Source organism: Ochotona princeps, chromosome 19, assembly GCF_030435755.1.
Source record: "Ochotona princeps isolate mOchPri1 chromosome 19, mOchPri1.hap1, whole genome shotgun sequence".
In the NCBI taxonomy this organism is placed as follows: domain Eukaryota; kingdom Metazoa; phylum Chordata; class Mammalia; order Lagomorpha; family Ochotonidae; genus Ochotona; species Ochotona princeps.
The window spans coordinates 31707236-31731339 of record NC_080850.1 but is presented as its reverse complement, the minus strand read 5'-3'; the positions used below and the strand labels follow the sequence as shown (position 1 = coordinate 31731339).

The 24104-nt window shown below is 39.8% G+C and overlaps 1 protein-coding gene across 4 annotated transcripts in view; it reads left to right on the top strand.

Moving 5' to 3' along the window:
* Positions 1 to 2418: 2418 nt before the first annotated feature.
* Positions 2419 to 24104, top strand: part of MATR3 (matrin 3) — a 33304-nt gene continuing 11618 nt past the window's right edge. The window contains exons 1-4 of one of the 4 annotated variants that reach the window (XM_004586461.3): positions 2419 to 2584; positions 16066 to 17149; positions 22922 to 22983; positions 23938 to 23979. In XM_004586461.3, coding sequence (XP_004586518.1) covers positions 16238 to 17149; positions 22922 to 22983; positions 23938 to 23979 — 1016 coding nt within the window. In that variant the 5' untranslated portion in view covers positions 2419 to 2584; positions 16066 to 16237. Of the gene's footprint in view, positions 2816 to 16065; positions 17150 to 22921; positions 22984 to 23937; positions 23980 to 24104 lie in introns of all 4 variants that reach the window. The other 3 variants (XM_058677847.1, XM_004586462.3, XM_058677848.1) reach the window with 3 other exon arrangements.

The window sequence follows — 24104 nt, the reverse complement described above, 5'->3', positions numbered from 1 at the left end:
TCACCTTTGTCAATACCAACAAAGTAAAAATAGTAATATAACCATGTTCATCTAATGTTTCAGTGGATTTTGTGGTGTCAGGTACCCTTTGGGAAGGGTATTGATTGCTTCCAGTTCTACAATCTAGCCTGCAGTAATTTTCCAGATCTCATTGTTTACCATCTCTTGTACATTTGCCAGTATTCCAAATGTTTTTTTAATAAGATTTTTATTTTTATTACAAAAATATACAGAGAGGAAGATCTTCCATCCGATGATTCACTCCCCAAGTGAGCCGCAACGGGCCAGTGCTGCCCCGATCCGAAGCCAGGAACCAGGAACCTCTTCCAGGTCTCCCACGCGGGTGCAGTGTCCCAATGCTTTGGGCTGTCCTCTACTGCTTTCCCAGGCCACAAGCAGGGAGCTGGATGGGAAGTGGAGCTGCCGGGATTAGAACCGGCGCCCATATGGGATCCTGGGGCATTCAAGGCGAGGACTTTAGCCGCCGGGCCCCTGATATTTCTTGACTGCACAGTCACCAGATGCCATTAGAGCCATTTGAAGAGTGAGCCAGCTGTTGCAAGTTCTGTGTAACTCAGCCTTTCAAATATTGGGAATAATATATAAATGGGAAGGTTTAGCCAAGATCGGTTGGAATCAGACTAGCTTTCTAACAGGAAGACACTTTTTATCATTCCAAAGCTTGCACTATAGTGAGCTCATGTGTGTTTTTCAGGAGAGCCCCAGTTTATAGGAAATCAAATGGATATATGGTATCAGATTGTAGTTCTGCTTTTCACAATGGCTGTTGTTAAAAATTTATGTGGAAGGATTACAGAGACAGCTTATGTTGTTGGTTCAAACTCCGAATGGTTCCAATAGTCAGGATTTAGCCAAGTCAGAGCCAGGAGCCTCATTTGGATCTCTGGGTGGCAGGGGCCCAAACACAGGGGTCAACTGCTGCTTTCCCCAGTTGTGCCAGGAAGCAACTGAGTTAGATGTTAGGAACCTGAACCAGAGTCACCACCCATGTGGAATGTTGGCAGTAGCCTTTTCTGCTACAACATTTGCCTTGAAATTATGTCTGTCTTTCAGTGCTGTTAAGCAGCATGTGCATTCAGAAATTTATGTCAGGTTTCAGGAGATTTGAATTTATGGTCCCCAGAAATTGTCTTTTTCTATCTTTCTGGGTTTATGCAGTTTCCCAAAGTCTACCTGTGAAAGAGGGCTGTGCCCCTGCCCTTAGATTGCTTCATTCTCTTCACCTAGTTAATGGCCAATTTGTCCCTCATACATTTATTGCTGTTTATACTGTGATACTAATTGTTACTGGTTCACTGTCTTTACATAATGTAAATTCCTTCAGAACAAAGATCACTTTTGTCTAGCTTACCAATTTCCCTGAGACATAACATGCTGGCAAAATAAGTCCTCTCCCAATTTTTCTTTAATTGCCAAATTAGTTTGGGGTAAAGTGAAATTGAATCGGGGGCTTGCCACACATTTGGTAGGTAAAACAAAAAGCCCCTAGACTGCATTTGACTAGGTTTCTCTCTGATGAATTATGTACCTTTGATTTCCCAGTGCCTGCTCCATTGTCCAAATTCCCGTAGCACTTGGTAAAGGGCCAGGATGAAACCTGGAGCTCAGAACTCAAGCTGGGTCTCCAATGTGGGTGGCAGGAACCTAAGCCCTCAAGCCATGATCTGCTTCCTCACGGGCTGTGCATTAGCAGGGAGCTGTAATGCAGAGCAGAGATGCAACTCCAATCAAGACAGTTTGATAGTGGATGCTTTGTCTTAGTCTGCATAAATTCCCACCCCAATTAACTTAAGCTTATTGTGGCAATTTTCTTACCAAATGGGAAAATAGTAGCCAACTCTTGGGTTTATTTTAAGGTTATGCCTGGCTCCAGACTCCTGCTAAGCATCATAGTGTCAATAATTGGGGTAGAAATTTTCCCTGTAATTCTGTGAAGGTGGTTCCATAATCTAGCAAGCCAAACTAGGTCGCCTTTATCAACTGGAAAAGGGAATCTAGATTGCCCCACAGTGATCTGGAACTATGCGAATCCCAAGGGAAAATACCTTCAGAACGAATGGTGGCAACGGTCTTTGGAGAGAAAGGTGACCCTCCGACACCGAATTCCTGAGATTTAAAGATTAGTTCAAATGGCATTGTTTCCTGGAAAATAATTAGAATAACCAGAGGATATAAATTGACACATGAGAATCGCTTCTACAGCATAAGTTAAGGGTCTTGCGATTTTTACTTTTTAAGGGCGTTTTCGGCTAAGGGTCTCGAACCCTGTAGCTCTGGCTCGCTCTGCCATTTCCCGCCACTGGTAGGAAGGCCCTGGCTCCAGGACCGGGAACAACGACGCGGCCGAGCGCGCTCCGGTGGGGGGCGGGGCCGGACGCGCGCCGAACCGAGACCGGAGTGGGTGGGAGCGCGCTCTCTCGCGAGAGTGGGTTTGTTCTGAGGCTGCAGCCGCCTCCACCACTTTTTTTTTGCCAACGCCGTTGCTGCGGGGGATTGTGGGAGGCTCCGCGTCCCGCTGACTGGGAGAGAGGTATCTCTCCTTTTCCCTCTCCCTTTGCCTGAGGTAGGCGTGAAGAGGGTAAGAGTCGGGGTGGGGTGGCCGGGGGCTCTCGGCGGCCGCCGGGAGGGGGCAGCGACGGTGACAGGGGCCGCGGAGAGCCGGCGGCGCGCCTTGCTCGCTCGCTCCCGCTCGCCTGATCTGCCTCCCTCCGCGCTGCGTATCTGAGCCGCCTGATCGGCGGCCGCCATGTTAGGAGCGCGGTGGCGGCGCAGGCAGCCTCCTCGGGCGGCGGAGGTGAGCGGGCCTGGAGGGAGGGAGGGAGGCCGGCCGGCCAGCCATCAGGGCCCTCCTGGATGCGGCGGGAGAGTCGAGGGCTGGAGGGTGCCGAAGTCTGCTCCTCCAGGAGCTGCCAGCGTCCTGGGCATGCTGTGGGCGGGGGCGGGACGACGAGCCCGTTACACGCGGGCCGAGTCGCTGAGGGGGAGGGAGGCGCGCTCGAGGCCTGAGGGACCGACTACCCACTGGGAGCCTGGCGTTTGGGGGAGACGAAGAAAGATACCTAAGTCTTAAGAGAGCGCCAGCGGCAAGTAAGGCTAGTGCCTTTTGAATCTCGAGTAATGCGCCCCCAAAATGGAGGATTTCGCAGACTGTGGAAAGCCTCGTTGGAGTATCGTTTCTGGGTGTCGCGGCCCCCCTCGCCCTCCTCGCCCTCCTCGCCCATCGCTTTATGGCGCCCCCTCATTCCCGCGTTCCCCGCCCACACGCGCGCGCTGTTTTGCCGGACATCGGGAACAATTCCTCCCTCCCCACCCCCAACCCCTCCGTGGCGTAAAAATGGCCGAAAAATGAAATGTTAAAGCTTGTTTTTTCGTATTGCGTCGTGGATTCAGCCTTTTGGTGGTACGCGACGGGGCGGGGGGTGGGAGTGAGACAGGCTATATTTGCTCTCTGTTAGACAGTCACCTTGCATCCTTTTTCTCATTATCAAAATGGTGTGTCAGTCTATGTTACTCCAGAGAGGATCGTGTGGTGTGGGACCTTCCGGTTTCCAGACAAAGGGTTTGGAGTCCCCCGGTGTAATCGCTGTGTCGTTGTTCTTTTCTCGGCCGGCGCTGTGCTGTGTTCTGTGTTCTACATTGACTGTGGATGGATATTCCCCTAGGTGTTTATCCCGCTCCATGGCCCTCTTTGGAATATCGCTATTGAATCAGTTGCTCAGTTATTTGGCTGGACTTTTCTAGAACGGTTGAGCTGGTTCTGAAATTTCTAGTCTTGTTAGCGCGCTGGAATAACGTGAGAGTCGTTGATTTCGCAGATTGTCATGAGATTGCCTATTTGTTGTGTTAAAGCTTGGTTTAAGGATACTTGGTAAAATAACGTTTTTCCTCCCAGGAAAATTGATAGACTTGACTCTGGGCAAAGGTAGTGTTTAGGTTGTTTTCATTAATTTTCAGAGGTCGCTTTTAATGCCTTTTTTTCTTTTTTAATAATGGCTCTGTCCTTTACAGTCTCCTGACGTAATTTTGCAGTTTGTTATTGTTTCTGAAATCATGAAGGGCTGTAGAGATTGGGGGTTTGTTTGCAAAAATGCTTCTAATGATGCCTTTGCTCTTGGGTGGAATGTTTGCAAACTCGAAATTAAAACACAGCCTCAAAGTACTGTGTGAAGATTTTTCTGTCTGATTATGTAAGATTAGAAAAAAGTCATTTAGCCAAAAGATCCTTGTGTTGAAATTCTTTAAATATGGATTTCCTCCTTGGCACTAAACATTGTAGCTCAGTTCATACTTTATCCATAGGAGAGCCTTTCATTTTGTCGTCTTTACATAACTCCTTTTTAAGTTTTGTCCAGCATTTATACTAATTTGGAAGGATTAAACCACTCCATATCTGAGCATCTGTGTTGGAGTCTTTTTGCTAATGCTCTTGGAAAAGCATAAATGCTAAATAATAGTGCAAATCAATTGATTGTATAGCCAACATTTTGTCAACTGCAAGTCTGTTATATAACTTAGGAAGTATCACATAATTCAAACCCCTAATTTTGTAGAAGGAAGTTTCACACCCAGAGAAGTGGTGGTTATACAATTGTGCTGTCAGTGTTAGTTCTGTCCTTGGTTCGAACTCTGTGGTGGTTCGAAGCCTTCATAAATGGGCTTAAGATAGGAAAAAATATTCTTAAAGGGCAAAGATTGGTGTGCCTAGATGTTGATACCAGTTATTAAGCATAAAAGGCTAAGATTGAACTTTTGGGACTCTGCTAATTTTACTGTGATGATAGAAATCTCTATAGATACTTAATGTTTTAGGAGGAGAGTGATGGGGAGACGATTGTGGTATACAGTATTAAGTGAAAGGTAGAATAAACCCAAGCTGGTGTCAAATTTGTGATGATTTTGGCTTTAAAGGAATGTGTAAGATAAAAACAGAGTATACCAAGAACTTGTTTCTTGATGTCAATGTCAGTATTATGGTTGATTTGCATTTCACTCATGTTTTATTTTTCTACTAAGGGGGAAACAATTTTGTATTGATGTTAGAACTGAGGTAAAGATCAGATCCAAATTCTTTTTTATATTGTACCTTTACAATTACAGTGAAATTGTCCCCGACTTTCTAACAACAGATGCTAAAACTGAATGATGACATTAGGATAGATTTTACTAATTTCATTGTGTAGGGTAGAGAGGCTGAAGGTTGGGAGTACAGCAAAGTGCTATAGTTTATAATTCTTAACTATCGTGTGCCATTCCTGATTGGGGCAGATGCCTTGGGGTAGTACGTTAAGCCTGTACCTGCAATGCCACCATCCTAAGTGGCTGCTGCTCTTCTGACCCACTTCCTTGATAATATGCCTGGGAAAGTAATGCAGGATGGCCCAAGGCCCAGAGCAAGTTCCAGGCTCCTAGCTTTGGACCGGCGCAGCTCATCATGGTGGCAATTTGGGGAGTGAACAGCAGACAAAAGATCTCTCTCTAGCCTTCTTTCTCTGTAAATCTACCTTTTCAATAAAAATAAATTTAAAAGTTTACAGAAAATGAAATTTAAAAATTATCTAACAAAGTTCACTGGATAACTAAAAGAGAAATTAGATAAATAACCTTTAGGATTTTTTAGATGTGGGTTTTGTTTTTTTTTAAAGATTTATTCATTTTATTACAGCCAGATATACACAAAGGAGGAGAGACAGAGAGGAAGATCTTCCATCCGATGATTCACTCCCCAAGTGAGCCGCAACGGGCCAGTGCTATGCCGATCCGAAGCCAGGAACCTGGAACCTCCCCCGGGTCCCCCACGCGGGTGCAGTGTCCCAATGCATTGGGCCGTCCTCGACTGCTTTCCCAGGCCACAAGCAGGGAGCTGGTTGGGAAGTGGAGCCGCCAGAACCAGAACCGGCGCCCATATGGGATCCCAGGGCTTTCAAAGCGAGGACTTTAGCCACTAGGCCACGCTGCCAGGCCCTAGATGTGGTTTTAAAACTTGAGTACAACTCTAGGTCTTAACTAATTAAGTTCATTTCTCTTGCAAATTTAACAATAAGTTTGTAACATAATACAGTTATATAGTAAAATGCTGTTATCTCCACTGACCTCACTGTATTTATTGCTGTGGCATGACTGTGGGTGGAGTCCTGAGCATTTGAGGCCCTGTGGTTAGGGTATCATTTTCCAGTTCTCTATGTAAATAAAACTCTAAATCTCCTTGAACATATCAAGGCTCATTTAAAACAGTTGTGAAGTTATTTCAAAATTTAAAAGATAGTTGGTATAAAATAATTGCCTTTGTTTTCTGAAAATTTTAAACTACGGTGTATCTTCTCTTTGCTTCAGAATCCCAATGACGTGGTTATTTCTATCCTGTTGTTAGTGAAGAAGAGGTTAATAGAAAACCCAAATGCTCATTGGGGAATGTAAAAAGAAAAAGTGAAATGGGGCCCGGCTGCATGGCCTAGCGGCTAGAGTCCTCGCCTTGAAATCCCTGGGATCCCATATGGGCACCGGTTCTAATCCCGGCAGCTCCACTTCCCATCTGGCTTCATGCTTGTGGCCTGGGGAGGTGGTTGAGGACAGCCCAGAGCCTTGGGACTCTGCACCTGTGTGGGAGACCTGGAGGAGGTTCCTGGATCCTGGCTTCGGATCGGCATAGCACCAGCCGTTGTACTCGCTTGGGGAGTGAATCATTGGACAGAAGATCTTTCTCTCTGTCTCTCTTCCTCTCTGGATATCTGACTTTCCAATAAAAGTAAAATAAATCTTTATATATTAAAAAAAGTGAAATGAATAGATATCTTGGTTTGGCAGAATTTTCAAGATGATTTCTATGTTAGGAAATTAAACATCCAGCTTTTAAAAAAATTATTTTTATTGGAAAGGCAGATTTACAAAGAGAAGCAGAGACAGAAAGACCGTCTGTCCTCTGGCTCACTAGTCAAGTGGCAACAATAGATGGAGCAGAACTGATGGAAGTCAGAACCCAGGAGCTTCTGCAGGGCCCCAACGTCTTGGGCCATCCTCTATTGCCTTCCCACGCCACAACCAGGGAGCTTGATGGGAAGTGGAGCAGCTAGGACACAAACTGGCACCCACTGGGGTATGAGGCATATGGAAGGCAAGGATTTAACCACTGAGCCATCACGCCAGGTCCAAACATTTCCCTTTTTATATAGTGAGTTACAGAATAGGAATTTATACCCTATTTGAAAGTTTAAAGTCACATTTGGGCAGCTAATTCATGAAGTAGTTGGGAGGGATGACAATATCAAAGAAATACAATAATTTGTGCTTAAAATATTTCTGAGGGGCCCAGAATGGTAACCTAGTTGCTAATGTCTTCACCTTGCACATGCCGGGATCCCATATGGTTGCTGATTCTAATCCTGGAGGCCCCGCTTCCCAACCAGCTCCCTGTTTGTGGCCTGGGAGACCAGTCGAGGACTGTCCAAAGCCTTGGGACCCTGCACCTGTTGGGGAGACCTGGAAGAAGCTCCTGGCTTTGGATCAGCGCAGCTCTGGCCTTTGTTGCTACTTGGGGAGTGAATCAACAGACAGAAGCTCTTCCTCTTTGTATATCTACCTTCCCAATAAAAATAAAGTCTTTTTAAAAATATTTCTGAGAATGTTTGGAACAGCTGACTACATTTTAAAAATATTTGAAAGGCAGAGCAATAAGGAAGGAGAGAAATCAGAGATTTGTTCACTCCTCTGAGTGGCTTCATTAGCCAAGCCTGGGTCAGGCTGAAGCCACAAGCCAGGAATTTCCACCCTGGTCTCATAGATAGCAGGGGCTCAATTACTCAAGCCATTTTCTGATGCCTTCTCAGATGTCATTAGCAAGAAGCTGAATTGAACGGAGATTAGCCAAGGCTTAAGATAGCATTCCAATGATTTTTGTTTTCCTTTGAATATTTTCCTTCTGCTGCCTGGGTGCCTATAGCAGCTGAGGCTGGGTTAGGACAAAATTAGGAGCCTGAAACTCATTCTACCAAAAAAGTGGGTGACTTCTAAGTGCTTGAGCCATCACCTACTACCTCTGAGAATGAGGTTAGCTAAAAACTGGACCAACCAGAGCAGTGATGTAACCTAGGCATTCTGATTTTGGGAAGACACCAGGGGTATGGGTGTATGTGTCTGTCTGTCTGTCTGTCTGTCTGTCTAAACCAGCATCATAACAGCTGTATCATCTGCCTATTCCAGCAGACCAGTTTTGACACTTGTGTTTATCTATGTGTGGTTCTCGTATTGTAGAAAATCGCTACAGAAGAGGAAGTCTTGCAGTGAAGCACCAGGAGACAATCATTACGGATTTTTTTTAAGATTTATTTATTTATTATTCAAGCATTACAGAAAGGGAAAACAACAAAAACAGGTTTTCCAACTACTGGTTCACTCTCCCAGGTGTGTGCACAGGTCCAAGTGTTTGGGCCATCTTCCACTGTTGTCCCAAGTACATTAGCAGGAAGCTAGGTTGAAAGTGGAGCAACCTAGACTCTAAACCAGTGACAGTGTGATAAATTTGCAGGTGGTGGCTTAACCTTCAATGTCACAGCACCAGCCCTAAAAGTAGCTTTAATGTCAGTCATCTACAGAAGAGCTAAGTATATGACAATATGCATACATAGGGTCACCTATTAATTCCTGCAAAACTCCTATTTAACTAAGCTTTAAAGGAATATGTTAAATATAAGCGGCTGTAGGGCCTAGCACAATAGCCTAGCTGCTAAAGTCCTCACTAGGAACGTGCTGGGATTCCCATATGGGCGCCGGTTCTAATTCCGGCAGCCCCGTCCTGCTCCCTGCTTGTGGCCTGGGAAAGCAGTCATGGATGGACCAAAGCCTTGGGACCCTGTACCTGCGTGGGAGACCCTGAAGAAGCTCCTGGCTCCTGGCTTTGGATCAGTGCAGCTCCAGACATTGCAGTCACTTGGGAAGTGAATCGTCAGACAGAAGGTCTTCCTATCTCTCCTCGATCTACATTTCCAGTAAAAATAAATAAATCTTATTTTAAAAATTAAGGGGCTGTAGAGAATGCATATGGAAACTAGAAATACAGGTTTCTGAGACTTTGCAAGTTTTCTATTTTCTATTTCTATAGTTGGTATTTGTGTGTGTTGTCTTTGCACATCCTTAAGGAAATTACTTGGTATTTGAAGGAGAGAAGGAACACATTCAGCCATTGATTTTTATGCAAATATATGGAATAATAAGCAAGTATTTCTCTAATATGTTGGGTTGTGTTGGAAAGTACGTATAGAGAGAAGTAGGATGGAATCAATGTGTGAAAAGCAGTGAAAACTAATGCAGACTTCATTTGATAAGTGATAGGTTCTTTTTTTAAAGATTTATTTTTATTCTGTTTGGGTTTGTTTGTTTGTTTCCCTTTGGAAATTCAGTTATGCAGGGAGGAGGAGAGAAAGAGGGGAAGATCTTCTGTCCTAATAGTCACTCCCCAAGCAGCCATAATGATCGGAACTCGAAACTCCACCGATCAGGAGCAATAAACTTCTTTGGGTCCCTCAGGATTTGTTCTCAGCTACACGTACTGTGGCTTTATGCATGTATATCCCTAAGCAATTCTAGACCCCCAAGACCCCAAAGCTCACCACCAGGTGGCTCCATTGTCATTCTGGCCAGTAGTCAACCCAGGATTAGCCCGCAGCTTGGCAGCAGTGGACAGGAAACTAGGATCCCTTGCAGGAAACCTGTCCCAGGTTCTTCCAGCCACCACAGCAAAGTGACTGAGAAATTCTGATACCCACACCTCTAAGCACTTACTTGAGCTCCGCCCACCAACATGGCAGCAGTGGTCAGAGCCTTGATCTTGAGCATGCCCCCTGTGATGATAGGCTTTTAAACAGGAGAGTGAAAAGAGTGATGTTGCAGGGCCCTGCGGTGTGGCCTAGCTGCTGAAGTCCTCGCCTTGAACACCCCGGGATCCCATATGGGCGCCGGTTCTAATCCCGGCAGCTCCACTTCCCATCCAGCTCCCTGCTTGTGGCCTGGGAAAGCAGTCAAGGACAGCCCAATGCTTTGGGTCCCTGCACCCGCGTGGGAGACCCAGAGGAGGTTCCTGGTTCCCTGCATCGGATCGGCATAGCACTGGCCTGTTGCTGCTCACTTGGGGAGTGAATCATCGGATGGAAGATCTTCCTCTCTGTCTCTCCTCCTCTCTCTCTATATCTGACTTTGTAATAAAAATAAATCTTTAAAAAAAAATGATGTTGCAGGTTATAGTACTGAAAGATGATAAACTTTTCAGCATTGTTATAAGGAAGACTAAGGATTTGGAATTGACATTTTATGATGGGTTGCAGTAGAAATTTAAAAAGGAAGAGGTCTTATTTGTCCACTTTGACTGGAATCAGATTTTTTTTCTTTTTTAAGATTTATTTATTTTTATTGGGTAGTCAGATTTACAGGAGGAGAGACAGAAATATGTTCTTTCTGCTGGTTCACTGCCTAAGTGGCTGCAGTGGCTGGAGTTGAGCTGTTCTGAAGCCAAGAGCTTCTTCCAGGACTCTTATGTGCGTTATGTGCCTGCAGTTTCCCAAGGCTTTGGGCCATCCTCTACTGCTTTCCCAGGCTACGAACCAAGGCCCATGGAATAATTTTATCCCTTGAGTAGGTTTGCTTACTCAAATTGCTGCGTAGCTTTAATCTGAATTATATTGTGCTTAACTGAAACTCTCTGGAAATTTTTTTAAGCCTCAGAAGAGGTTAAATATGATCCAAGTCTGAGTAGGAATTGTTTAAACTAGTTAACATGAAATTTTCTGTCTTCTCAAGCAGCTGAAGGTGTTGTGCAATACTCTTAATGTGATCCTTGGCCTAAGGATCATGAAGTGAAATAGAAGTTGAATCCAGATCTGTTAGATGATTTAAGAACAGTAGCACTTTAAACAAATTAGCATTTGATTTTCAGTCTTCCTGGTACTACATGTTATTGCTTTATATAAAACTGGATGTTCCTTATTTCCTACAGGGTTTACTATTTAAGTTACTTACTAGCTTATTAAACTCAAAGTTAGTGCTATTTATTTCATCTCAGTATGGAATATAAGAACAGAATACAAGATCCCTAAGGAAAACATCTGAGTATTCCTCAGATAATGTAGACAGGTAAAAAATAAACTCTAAAATGGGTATAAGAGATGTTGAGCAAACATATAGTGATGTCCGCTGAATAATTTAAAAACTACATGTATGACACTTTGAAAATGAAAGCTATATTGGTAAACAAAGTCATTAAAAGTAGATAAATAAAAGTTAACCCTACCATATAGTTCATTAAAAAGAGTGATGCATTTGTTTTAAAACTACTGACCACCAGAATCAATACTTTTTTTTTTTAAGATTGATTTATTTTTATTGCAAAGTCAGATGTATGCAGAGAGGAGGAGAGACAGAAATATCTTCCGTCCGATGATTCACTCCCCAAGTGACTGCAACTTTTGGAGCTGTGCCGACCTGAAGCCAGGAGCCCAGATCTTCTTCCTGGTCTCCCACATGGGTGCAGGGTCCCAAAGACTTGGGCCTTCCTTGACTGCTTTCTCAGGCCACAAGCAGGGAGCTAGATGGGAAACAGGGCTGCCGGGATTAGAATCAGCGCCCATATGGGATCCTGGCTCGTTCAAGGTGAGGACTTCAGCAGCTAAAGTCCTGATGGACAAAAACCAAGCAGCTGCTTTACCAAGTGATACTTTGCTAGCATATCAAACACTGTTTTAAATGTCTAATGTTTACTAAAATATAAATATATAACCTTAGTAATAGGTATTATTTTATGTCACCATCTGTCATGATGACATGGTTACGACCTTTATTTTGTTAGTGGTTACTATTGTAAACATTTGGCATTTTCATGTGAATAAAATGTTTTACATGAATAGAACACTTGGAAACACTGAAGTGTTTTTACTTTCACTGAACTTTTGTGTTTGGTTCAGAGGGGGAAGTGGTTGAAGGCAGTAAAGGGTTTTAACTTGACTTTTTACTTGTTTTTTTTTTTTTTTTTTAAGATTTATTTAATTTTATTGTAAAGTCAGATATATAGAGGAGAGACAGACAGGAAGATCTTCCAAGTGGCTGCAGCAGCCAGAGCTGTGCCTATCCAAAGCCAGGACCCCGGAGCCTCTTCCAGGTCTCCTTTGGAGATGCAGGAACCCTAGGCTTTGCACCGGTTTTGACTGCTTTCCCAGGACACAAGCATGGAGCTGAATGGGAAGGTTGGCTTCAGGGATTGGAACCTGTGCCCAATGGGATTCCGGTGCATGCTACTTTAGCCACGAGGCTACCATCAAGATTTTTTAAGATTTTGTAAAGGCCAAGATAGTAAAAAGAAGAGATGCTTTCCTGATTATCTTTTATTATTAAAACAAAGCATTTTTATGGTTTTGAAGTTAAGTCATCTTATATATTTTTATGAATTACCTATTATTTGAAAAGCAGATTTTACAGAGAGGGGAGACATATCTTGCATCCACTGGTTCACTCACCAAATGGCTGCAAAGTCAAGGACTGAGCCTATTTGAAGCCAGGAGCTGGGAATTTTGTCCTGATCTGACACGTGGGTGCAGTGGCCCAAGTCTTTGGAACAGCTGGGAAGCAAGCCAGCGCCCATATGGGATCCCAGCTCATGCAAGGCAAGAAATCAGCCACTGGGCTATCTCTCTGCTTGTGGCCTGGGAAAGCAGTCAAGGACGGCCCAAAGCCTTGGGACCCTGCACCCACGTGGGAGACCCAGAAGAAGTTCCTGATTCCCGGCTTCGGATCGGCACAGCTCTGGCCATTGCGGTCACTTGGGGAGTGAATCATCAGACGGAAGATCTTCTTTGTTTCTCCTCCTCTCTGTATAGCTGACTTTGCAATAAAAATAAATAAATCTTTTTAAAATTTTTTTAAAGATTTTTTTCTTTTTTTGATTTATTTATTTTTATTGGAAAGTCAGCTATACAGAGAGGACGATATTCATTCCCCAAGTGGCCACAACGACCGAAACTGAGCCGATCTGAAGCCAGGAGCTGCCTCTGGGTCTCCCATGTGGGTACAGGGTCCCAAGTCCTTGGTTTGTCCTCAACTACTTTCCCAGGCCACAAGCAGGGAGCTAAAATACAAGCAGGGGCTGCCAAAATACAAACAGGCACCCATATGGGATCCCGGCACCCAATAAGTTACTTTTTTTTTTTTTAATGCAGTTGTGAATTTAGCTGAAAGATCTGAAAACCTCTGGGTTTGTTGTAAAGAACTAAAGTTGACTTGTTCATTTTAGCATTCCCACTATATGTTCTTTGAATGACTACAAGAGCCAGTAATTATTTTACATAGGAAATTAGATTGGGCACAGTCATTTGCTTCTATTCTCCATATGTTTTCAGGATGTGTCAGGCTTTCATTTTCTGAAATATTGATTTTACATTCAGTTAGAGAAGAAAATCCAGTCAAGAACATCATATTTATGGAATGGGAAATAGATAGATTTTTAGCCACTTTTTAGGAACCTTATTCAGTGAAGATGTGAAGCATATTTTTACATCACTTTAAAATTGTATTGTGAAATAGACTTAGGTTGAAGGTTCATTACATGATTTTGAATTAGTAGATGACATGAAGTGAAACTATGAGTAATGTTGGTATTGTTTCCTGGGTTAAAAGAGATGTTCTTTGGGGAGGAAGTAAAAAGTTCTACAGTGGTTAGAATTCATTGTAGTTACCTTAAATGGGTAAGTTGAATTTTGATATAACATAATCACTATCAGTCTCAGAATGTTACTAGCATTACTAATAGGCAATAGGTCCCTGTGAATGAGCCCTAAGAATGGCTTTCTACGTGTTAAATTTAACACTGTCCCAAAGATACTAAACAAATTGTTTTCATGAATGCTTTCTAAGTAAAGCTTTTTATGTCTGATTTCTCTACTCTGATAATCATATTTTAAGTGGTTTGCTCATCCTAGTAAAAATTAACTTTCATTAATATTACTCTAATATCTTTATATGACAAAAAATTTTTCTTGTGGAATTACATTGTAATGGGATCTACATTGTTTGTTTCGCACCTTTTCTGAGTTTTTCTGACATCCATTTTCTGTTTTGTCTTAAGGTTACCATCTTTTTCCTTCTTTCTTTTTGCAGATCCACTGTTGTCAGACAGGATATTAAAAATAATCTGATATTTATCTCTGTAATCTGATAACCAAATAATCTTAAAATTAATATCATTTAAATTTTTTTTTGCAAATATGTGTTATTTTTCTGAGAAAAAAGTATGGTTAGTTCAAAGGTTGACCTCTCCACATAAATTAAAAGCTTTGGTTGCTACATCAAGGTCAAAGCTTCAATCAGTCTTGAAACAATTTTTTATTCTGAACTACCCTCTAAAGGTTTTGTTTTGTTAAATTAATTTAGAGGGCCATACCAATGTTTGCTTAGTATTTTTTACCACTGTTCTGTGACGTTTATAAGACATAAAAGAAACTTTCATCCAGTGAAACCCACTTAACTCTTGTCTTTATTTATTAATCTTAAAGTTTAAGTAGTATGCATAGTGGATCTCATGTAGAATTAGTTTCTTTTGGTGTCTTATCTCAAATTCATCTTTCTTGGTTGTGCAAAAACATCTTCTGTAACTCTACAGCCACCTCTTGTAGCATTTCTGTGTCTTTTTAACTTTATTGCATCTATTTTTAAAAATCTAGTCTAAATCTTTCTTGCCTATACATTTTTTATGCTTCCTTTGCTATTGTATTCATACAGTGTATCCTTGCTTTAATCTGTCATTGGTGAAATCGGTTCCATGTAGATTTGTAACTTTTGAATATTACTTGGGTTTTAGTGCAATAGAGTTTTAACATAGGTGGATGAATTATCGTTATATGAGACTTAACAATGCCTCATTAGAATTTTGTAACAATCAGCAGCTTTACTTCTGTGTGATTGTGATTATAAAATTATTTTTATCTGGGGTGGGTGTTAGATACCTCTTAACTAAATATTCTGTGACAATTCTATGTAAATGATTTGCAAAATCAGTATGTAAATTTTTGATGTGTAACAGTTCAAGAAAGAAAATGAAAATAATGTCATTCAGACGCATCTTGAGGAATTGAAATTAGATTTGACGTTTTTTAGGTGATTAAGATATTCTTGAGTTAATTGCACGGGAATCTGTGAATCTGATTAAAATCTCACTTTGACTTTATCTGTTTGAGCTCTGGAGGTGCTTCAGCCCTGAGCCTTAAATGAATATTGGTGGATGCTAACTTGGAAGTTTTCCTTCTTTAAATTGCCTATATTTCCTGTACCTGGGTTTTTTTTCGTAGATGGTCTCCTGTCTCTGTACTGACTGTAGTTCTCCTTAACCTTACAAAACTAGATTTGAAATAAGCACTGCCTGGTGTAGGGTGGTGGTCAGTCAAAAAGGCAGTTACTTACAACTTGAACAGAAATCCTTAAAACTAAGTAATAAGTTGTTTTTCTTACATCTGTCTTCGCCTCAAGTTGATTTTGCTGCATGACAGTCTCGACTACTATGTTTGGTCTTAGATCTTATACTAGGTACTTCATGCCTAAGCTTCATTTACTTGTGGTTTTACTTGGTTCTCTCTGATAGTGATGAAAGATCTCATTTTCCAAAGCAGGATACAACTGATTCATCTTTTGACTTGTTGACGTTGATTTGTTTGTTTGTTTTTAGTCTTCTCCTGGAACTTAAGCATCATACTATAGGGTGTATTTTTTTTCTTCCGAAAGAAGAAATCCATCTATGTTTTTACTGAAGTTTTGATGTACTCACATCTAGCCTTCAATTTAAGTGTTTTTAATCTCAGTATGAAATTCCCTTTAATAGTTAAGCTTTAGTATGAAAGACGACTTTTAAAATATCTATATGCAGCCTCTGCATACATCTGGAATCTGTTTAAGATATATAATAAATTTCTTGTAAGTTTGAGCTCTTAAATGTTTTTTAAATCATGATGCGTAAGTTTTTTTCTTAAAAAAACAGCATCTACTTAAAGGGATTTATGACTAAAATTGCTTATTTTTCTACAGAGTTGTCTGCTGGTTCTCAGCTTGAAGAAGATTCTGCAGTCCTTATTGATCCTTTTTCTTGGCGTTACCATTTTTTGAAGCAAAGTTAACCTAGCTTTCTAGCTTGAGCTTTCTTTTTGGCCATCTTAAATTTTTAAAAAAAAAATCTATAAAAATAGACAAGAGTTCTACAATGTCCAAGTCATTCCAACAGTCATCTCTCGGTAGGGACTCACAGGGTCATGGGCGTGACCTGTCTGCAGCAGGAATAGGCCTTCTGGCTGCTGCTACCCAGTCTTTAAGTATGCCAGCATCTCTTGGAAGGATGAACCAGGGTACTGCACGCCTTGCTAGTTTAATGAATCTTGGAATGAGTTCTTCATTGAATCAACAAGGAGCTCATAGTGCACTGTCTTCTGCTAGTACTTCTTCCCATAATTTGCAGTCTATATTTAACATTGGAAGTAGAGGTCCACTCCCTTTGTCTTCTCAACACCGTGGAGATGCAGACCAGGCCAGTAACATTTTGGCCAGCTTTGGTCTGTCTGCTAGAGACTTAGATGAACTGAGTCGTTATCCGGAGGACAAGATTACTCCTGAAAATTTGCCCCAAATCCTTCTACAGCTTAAAAGGAGGAGAACTGAAGAAGGCCCTACATTGAGTTATGGTAGAGATGGCAGATCTGCTACACGGGAGCCACCATACAGAGTACCTAGGGATGATTGGGAAGAAAAAAGACACTTTAGAAGAGATAGTTTTGATGATCGTGGTCCTAGTCTCAACCCAGTGCTTGATTATGACCATGGAAGTCGTTCTCAAGAATCTGGTTATTATGACAGAATGGATTATGAAGATGACAGATTAAGAGATGGAGAAAGGTGTAGGGATGATTCTTTTTTTGGTGAGACCTCGCATAACTATCATAAATTTGACAGTGAGTATGAGAGAATGGGACGTGGTCCTGGTCCCTTACAAGAGAGATCTCTCTTTGAGAAAAAGAGGGGCGCTCCTCCAAGTAGCAATATTGAAGACTTCCATGGACTCTTACCGAAGGGTTATCCCCATCTGTGCTCTATATGTGATTTGCCAGTTCATTCTAATAAGGTGAGTTAATATAACAGATGCTTCTAATTTCTTTTACATTGTAGTATCTATTCTGTATTTGCCTATATCTTTTACTCTAATTCTGTAGTCTGATGACACTAAGTGATCAAGAATTTTTATACTTTGGAGAGAACACTTTATTTGGAAGGTAACTGTTTTTTGAACATTTTAAACCAGGGCTTTACATTAATACAATCTGCCTAGATTACTTCTGGCCACAAAGCTGTCATCACTGGGATTATCTTGTTGGTTTTTGGCATCAGTGTGTTCTTCTTAACAATATATTTAAGCAGGGTTTTTTAGTTTTTTTTATCTGCTACTTGTTGAATTGTTAAAAAAATTTTTGCATTTAATTGTACTCTGCCATTCAATGATAGATTTTAGCTTTCCATCTGTCTTGATTGCTGATTTGTGTATAGTAAAGACGTATTCTTGAACAATTCTCTTTTTTTTTCCTTATCTGTGGCTACAGGGAATGTTAATGTAGAGCCCTGGTGTTTATTTCAGTATGTTTCATATTTTAGATTAGTCCATTCTTCCTTTTTTAATTTCCCTTTAACACAAACTCTCATGCTGTGACTGAAATTTTTCATCATTTTTTTCTCCTTTTCCACAACTTCCTTACACATACTTCAAAACTCACTTTTTATTATCCCATAATGCATCTATCCCTTTAGAGACTTGAACAAGTCAACTATTACTGCAGTATCCTGCTCTGTGATCCTCATAAGTAAATTCTTTTCTGACTTAGGTTTAGATTTCTGATATAGCCATTAAAAATTTCTAATTCTGCTTTGCTTTAATTATCACATCTGCCAAGATGGGGACTTTTTCAAAATGTCCTTTAAAATACATTATCTTTTCTCTTTCAACTTATTCAATGTTATTCATTCTGTTTTTTTCCAGTGTATAGTGCCGTTGACTTTAAGTCAACATTATAGCACCCCATTAGCTTGATCTATTATCTATGACCATCCTTTTTTCCTGATTTGCTGCTTACCTAGAAGAAGTTACTGCCATTAAATTGATGGTTACTGTTACAGGGTTTTTCTTTACAGTAACATCTGGAAGGGTCATTTTCTTTTCATATCTGTCCTTTGAAATGGCATTTTTAGTGAATATTAATTTTTAAGTAGACTAAATTATTAGAGGTTTTTTTTTTTAATATAGATTCTATCAAAGAGGATTATCAGTCACTACCTTTCCTGTGTTTGGATCTCAGTATTTTTTTTTCTTTCAATGTTTAACCTATACCAAAATTTAAAACACCAAATTTAGTTAATCTTTTTTCATTTGAGAACTAGAATCCCATACTCATAAAGTCAGCAAATTTTATTTGGTAAGTGTTTTTGGTGTTATCTTTTTCCGTATTTTTTAGGTGTACTTAATACAGCATGGAATTTATTTTAGTTTTGTTCAGTACCAATTTCAACTTTTACACCTTGTGTAAACTATACAATGGAAATGTTCATTAAATTTTAGTGACTCCAGTTTCTTTGTTATTTCTTGCCTGTTATAAAGAAAAAGCAGTAGGGACACTGTTCTTGGAACTCTAAATTCCAGGGGGGAAAATGTGACACGTCTTGGTTTTGAAATGGAAACATGATAGAAAAACACAAAACACGCCAGAAGTTTCATTAGGAAAGAGTGTCTGATTTCATATATAGTTATTCTTTTCTCTCCAAATTCTGCTGCCTTCTAGTTCTTGAAGAAGGCCAGTAGCTTAAATGGAGCTAAATTTTTAAAAGCAGTTTAATATATTTGATGAAATAAGATTCAAGAATGAGATTCCGTGTTATAGTTTAAGAGGTATTTTCAGCCTATAAAAATACTAGGTTGTAGCTAACTTCAGAAGTCTACTGATACTGAGATTTGATTATGTAAAGACCTTTGTTAAGTTGGACCAATTAAATACACTGGGTTCTCTAGTTGCCTTAATAGAGCTGATGTTTCTGTATGTTTGCATTGTTGAAAAAAATACTCATTTTAGCCGTGGACCCCTCTTATAACTAACACAGAAGTTACTTTAGAGAAAATTCCTGTTTTGGAAGTAGATAATGAAAAAATTTTGAACATTTAATCCTGCTCTCTTGTACTGCTGCATAACTTGGAAAATCTGTTCTTTTTGGTTATTAGTAATATTAGTCTACATGATCAAAAGCTCTTACTATGAAAGAAACTTGGATGAAAAACTAATTTGTCATCATGCTGTGTTGTTTAATTTTGGCATTTCTAGGTGACATTAAGTGTTGCTATTTTACTTTTTTTTGTGTGATTTTAGAATGTCACGTTACTTTTCTACACAATCTCAAACTTACTTCAAGTTCCTTTTACTTAAAAGAAAATTGCCCACTACAGCCCTTTTCCCGTCTTTTCACTTGAGTTCATAATTTTCCTTCTGGGAGCCCTTAAGTTATTCCTTACTCTCCCATTCTGGAAGTATTTCCCAAATTATTCTTTGAATTATCCGTGAATTATCTCAAACATCTAGTTTTCCTGCAGAAACTTCTGAGTTCAAAAGTGAGTGCTTATTCTTTATTAATCTCATAATGAGTTGCCTCAGTGTAGAATCCAAGGTCGATAGAGTGTTGTGTTTTTGTTTTTGGTTGCTGTATTTTTTAACCTTTGACTGTTATTCCTTACCTTAAACCAAACCAAACAGTAAGAGATCAGGTATGGTGGTGCATATCAGTTACGGTCGGTTTGGGAGCTACACAACTGATTTCCTCATCTTGGCCTTCTTTCCAGCACTTTGAAAGACATGGCACATTTTGACCATAAGTTTGAAACTTGACAGAACATTGGGGATTGGAAATAGTTCTCTTTAGCTACATACCTTTTCCATCTCCTATAGATTAGAAGCATCCCTAATAGTTAACATTTATTCATGTCCTAAAATCTACTTAAGAATATTTTTAATTATATGTGAAGTGTTTCTTTAGGTCAGAAAATTTCTGAGTCATTGTGGTATTAATGCCTCTTTGGAATTTTGTGAACTTTACTGTGGTGCTTCTTGCTTATGGCTGTTTTTAAAATAGCCTCCAATAAGTCAAGTATAGTTGCTTTGCACATAAATACTGTACATATCTGAATATCTAGTCTTAGAGCTAGCAAGGGAGATCTGTTTTGAGTTATTTTTGCCATTGAACTTAGAATCTTATTTTGAGAGACATGATAATAGTAGTTGATCTCTCTCCACAGTCTAAGGAAGTACCATGTTATTTGGCTGTGTTCCATCAGAACTTCAGTTAATCCTATTAGGGCATAGGAGTATATGGAAAAGACTGCAAAACAAATTAGTTTTTTAATATTAGGACCCTATGTATAAGATACCGTTCTGAAGCTTTTCAAGGAAGTTTGTATTTGATATCTTATTTTAGTTTCACTCTGAGACCAACACATTCCCTTTAAAAAAAATTACCTGACCATATATATATATTTTTTAATTTATTTGAAAGGCATGGAATCCTCACCTACTGATAAACTTCCCAATTGTCTACAACACTCAGAGATGGACCAAGCCAAAGCTGGAAGCTAGGAACTCGATCTGTTTGAGCCGTCACTGCTGCCTGCATTAGCAGGAGCTGGGAATCCAGTCCAGACACTCTTGTGTGGGGCACATGCATCCCAAGTAGCATCCTAACCGCTTGGTCAATTGTTTACTCTTGTCTGACCATGCTTTGTATTCTAATTAGAATTGTGGTATAGATATTACATATACTTTGAAATATCAGTAGTAGTTGTGAAGCAGGAATTGTGAAAGGAGAAGGCTTTAAAGCTGTACAATAGTAAATTACTTTTGTTTTGAGTTTTTTCCCCTTTAAACTTTACATGTACCTGGTAGAGTTCTGATAAGCAGTTTGCCTTTATGTACTTGATTTTGCACAGTAGTTCTGTGAGAAAAAAAAAATTGTCAAAGTGAACATAAAATCCTTGAAAACAAGGATTTATTTGTGGTATTGCACAATTTGAGGATAGAATCTAGGCAATTCAGTAAGAGTTTGCTTTTCCTTACTCCTTTTTCTTACATTGGGTGTATGTAAATATTTTTCCCTAAAGAAGGAAAAATACTTAAGTGGTGGTTGAAAATCCTTTCAGACTTAAACTACCAAGAAGCAAACATTGGTAAATGTGCTATTTCCCTCTTTAACATTTAACAGGCATTCCTTCATATTTGCTTGTTTAGGATTTGGCATGATGACTCAACTAGCTAATCTTTTACTTTGCAGCACGAACATCCCATATGGGCTCAGGTTTATATCCCAGCTGTTTAACTTCCCGTCCTGCTCCCTGCTTGTGAGCCTGGGAATGCAGTAGAGGAAGGCCCAAAGCCTGGAGACCCAGAAGAATTTCCTGGCTTCTAGTTTGGGATTGGCTCAGCTCCGGCCATTGCAGCCATTTGAGAAATGAATAAGCAGATTGAAGATCTGTCTGTCTCTCCTTTTTTCTGTAAATTTGCCTTTCCAATAAAAATGAAATAGAACTTTGGAGGGAGGAAAATTGCTTGATTACTTTGAGAAAGCATGTTTACGGTGTCTTTTTTGTTTGATTTTCAGATTTATTTCTTTTTTATTTAAACATAGCGTTACAGAGAGAAAGATCTTCCATCCTCTGGTTCATTCCCCAACTGGCCACAATGACCAGAGCTGAGCCATTCCAAAGCTAGAAGCTTCTTTCGGGTTTTCCACGTGCATGCTGGGGCCCAAGGCTTTGGGCCATCCTCCACTGCTTTTAAAGGCCACAAGCAGGGAGCTGGATGGAAGTGGAGCAGCCTGAACTAAAACCGCATCCATATGGGGATCCTGGTATCTGCAGCTGGATGATTAACCTGTTGAGCCGTCGTACCAGCCATGGGATTTGAGCTTTTGATAAACAAGTAACATTCTTTTAGCAGAACCATTCCTATTATTATATTACAATTTTTGTTTATTTATTTGAAACATAGAATGACATAGAAAGGGAGAGACAGAGAAAGAGCTTGCATCTCCTGGTTCCACAGCCCCCACCCCCTGTAACCACTGTAGCCAGGGCTAAGCCAAACCAAAACTAGGATCCAGGAACTTGATCCAGGTCTCCGAACATGAGTTATATGTGCCCAAATAATTGAACCCTCTTCCTGTTTTCCCAGGCACATAAGCAGGGAGTTGAGCTGGAAGTGGAGCATCCAGGACAACAACCAGTACCTCTGTGGCATGCCGGCCTTCAGGCAAAAGCTTTACCCACTATACAGTGCCATGTCATACCCACATGCCATCATGTTAGCTTCACAGCCTACTTATTTGGTAGTATACTTGGAACATGCCTCCATTGCTAGATGAAGGATTTTAATTTTATCTATTCACCACATGCATAATATACACTTTCTAGAAAAGCAGTTGTAAACTGATATTTTTTATCATTTATAGTGCTATAAAATAGCAGATGTGATAATACACGATGCTTCAGTTTGGTCCACTGCAGAAATTAACATTCCTAGCATACCTCAAGTTCAGTTACTGCTCTTGACCCTTATTAATTCTGTCATCTTTTCCCTGTTAGGTTTCTAATTATATTGACCAAGTTATCCAGTTTTTCCAAGAATGTGCATAGCGTATTTGAGGGCAGGATCAAGATTCAAGATATGGTCTTAAAATTAAATCTGATTGGAAGAATGAGCAGGTGTCTGTACAGCTTATGATAGTGAATAGACAGTTACATCCTATAGTTTGAATGGTTCAGGTAAAAATATTTTAGCTTTATTTTTGTTAATTCTACTAATTTACTTTGCTGCAGGAGTGGAGTCAACATATCAATGGAGCAAGTCACAGTCGTCGGTGCCAGCTTCTTCTTGAAATGTAGGAGTTTGAAATACCTTTAAAACATCCTTGTTGTGAATCAGAAACAGCCATTTGATTTTTGGGAGTTCATCATTTACTTGTAATATCCAGTGTTGTTATCATGTGGTCCATAATGTCTAGGCAATACTAATTATAGTTAAAATATTTACATCTTGAATCTTGCATTGAGTCTTAGATGCGGTAATAATGATTCTTTGCTGCTTAACGTTCTGAGTGACATTGTCCCTTTTTATACAGATTGATATTTTCCAAAAGACTGAAATCATTTGAAACAGATTGATTCATATAGTGCTTTCAATAACAGTTAATATGTATTATAAAAATAGAAGCTTGGAGGGTGGTCGTTCAAAGTTAACTAGTAATCAAGTTGAAATCCTTTTTGATCTGGTTTTTTGTTTCGTTTTGTTTTTCTTTTGGAATACTTAGTTTCTTAGTTTAGGGTGCTACAGTGAAATGGAATTCCTAAAGAAACAGCCTGTTTTAAGTTGTAAACAGAATTCATTGTCATTAGAATTGTAATTTTTCACATATGCCTAGCTCTTGGGGCTATCCTGTCTTTCTAGTGCCATAATCCAGCTCTGCTCTTGTTATTTAATACAGGAAAAGAAAAACCTGTAGTCTGATCTTTTTTCTCTATATAACCTATATTTCTAATTCCTTGTGCAACGTTTTTCTTCCTTATCACCTAACAAATATAGGAAAATTAATTTCACCCAACATTACCTACTTGTGCAAGCAATATAGAATAAATTAATTCTTGTTCATTTGGATTATTTTTAAGTTCTCCAATTTTTCTTTTGAAATAGCTGTGTCATGCATTTTAAGACTAATGTATCTAATACTTAGACTCTCAGATAACTTTACTAATAAATGCTCTCTATTTTAGAGGTCAAGGCTACTTTGTGAAAAGGACAGTTTTGTTTTAAAGTTTATTTTTTGGTCTTTTTTAAGCTATCCAGAATGGAATCCTGACAATGATACAGGACACACAATGTAAGTTTAAAAATTTTTTTTTAAGATACTATTTGTAAGGGAGATGAATGTAAGAAATTAGCTTGGCTCTCAACATTTCATAAGTATTTCTAGTTTTCTTTACTGAATATGAGGTGTGATTATAA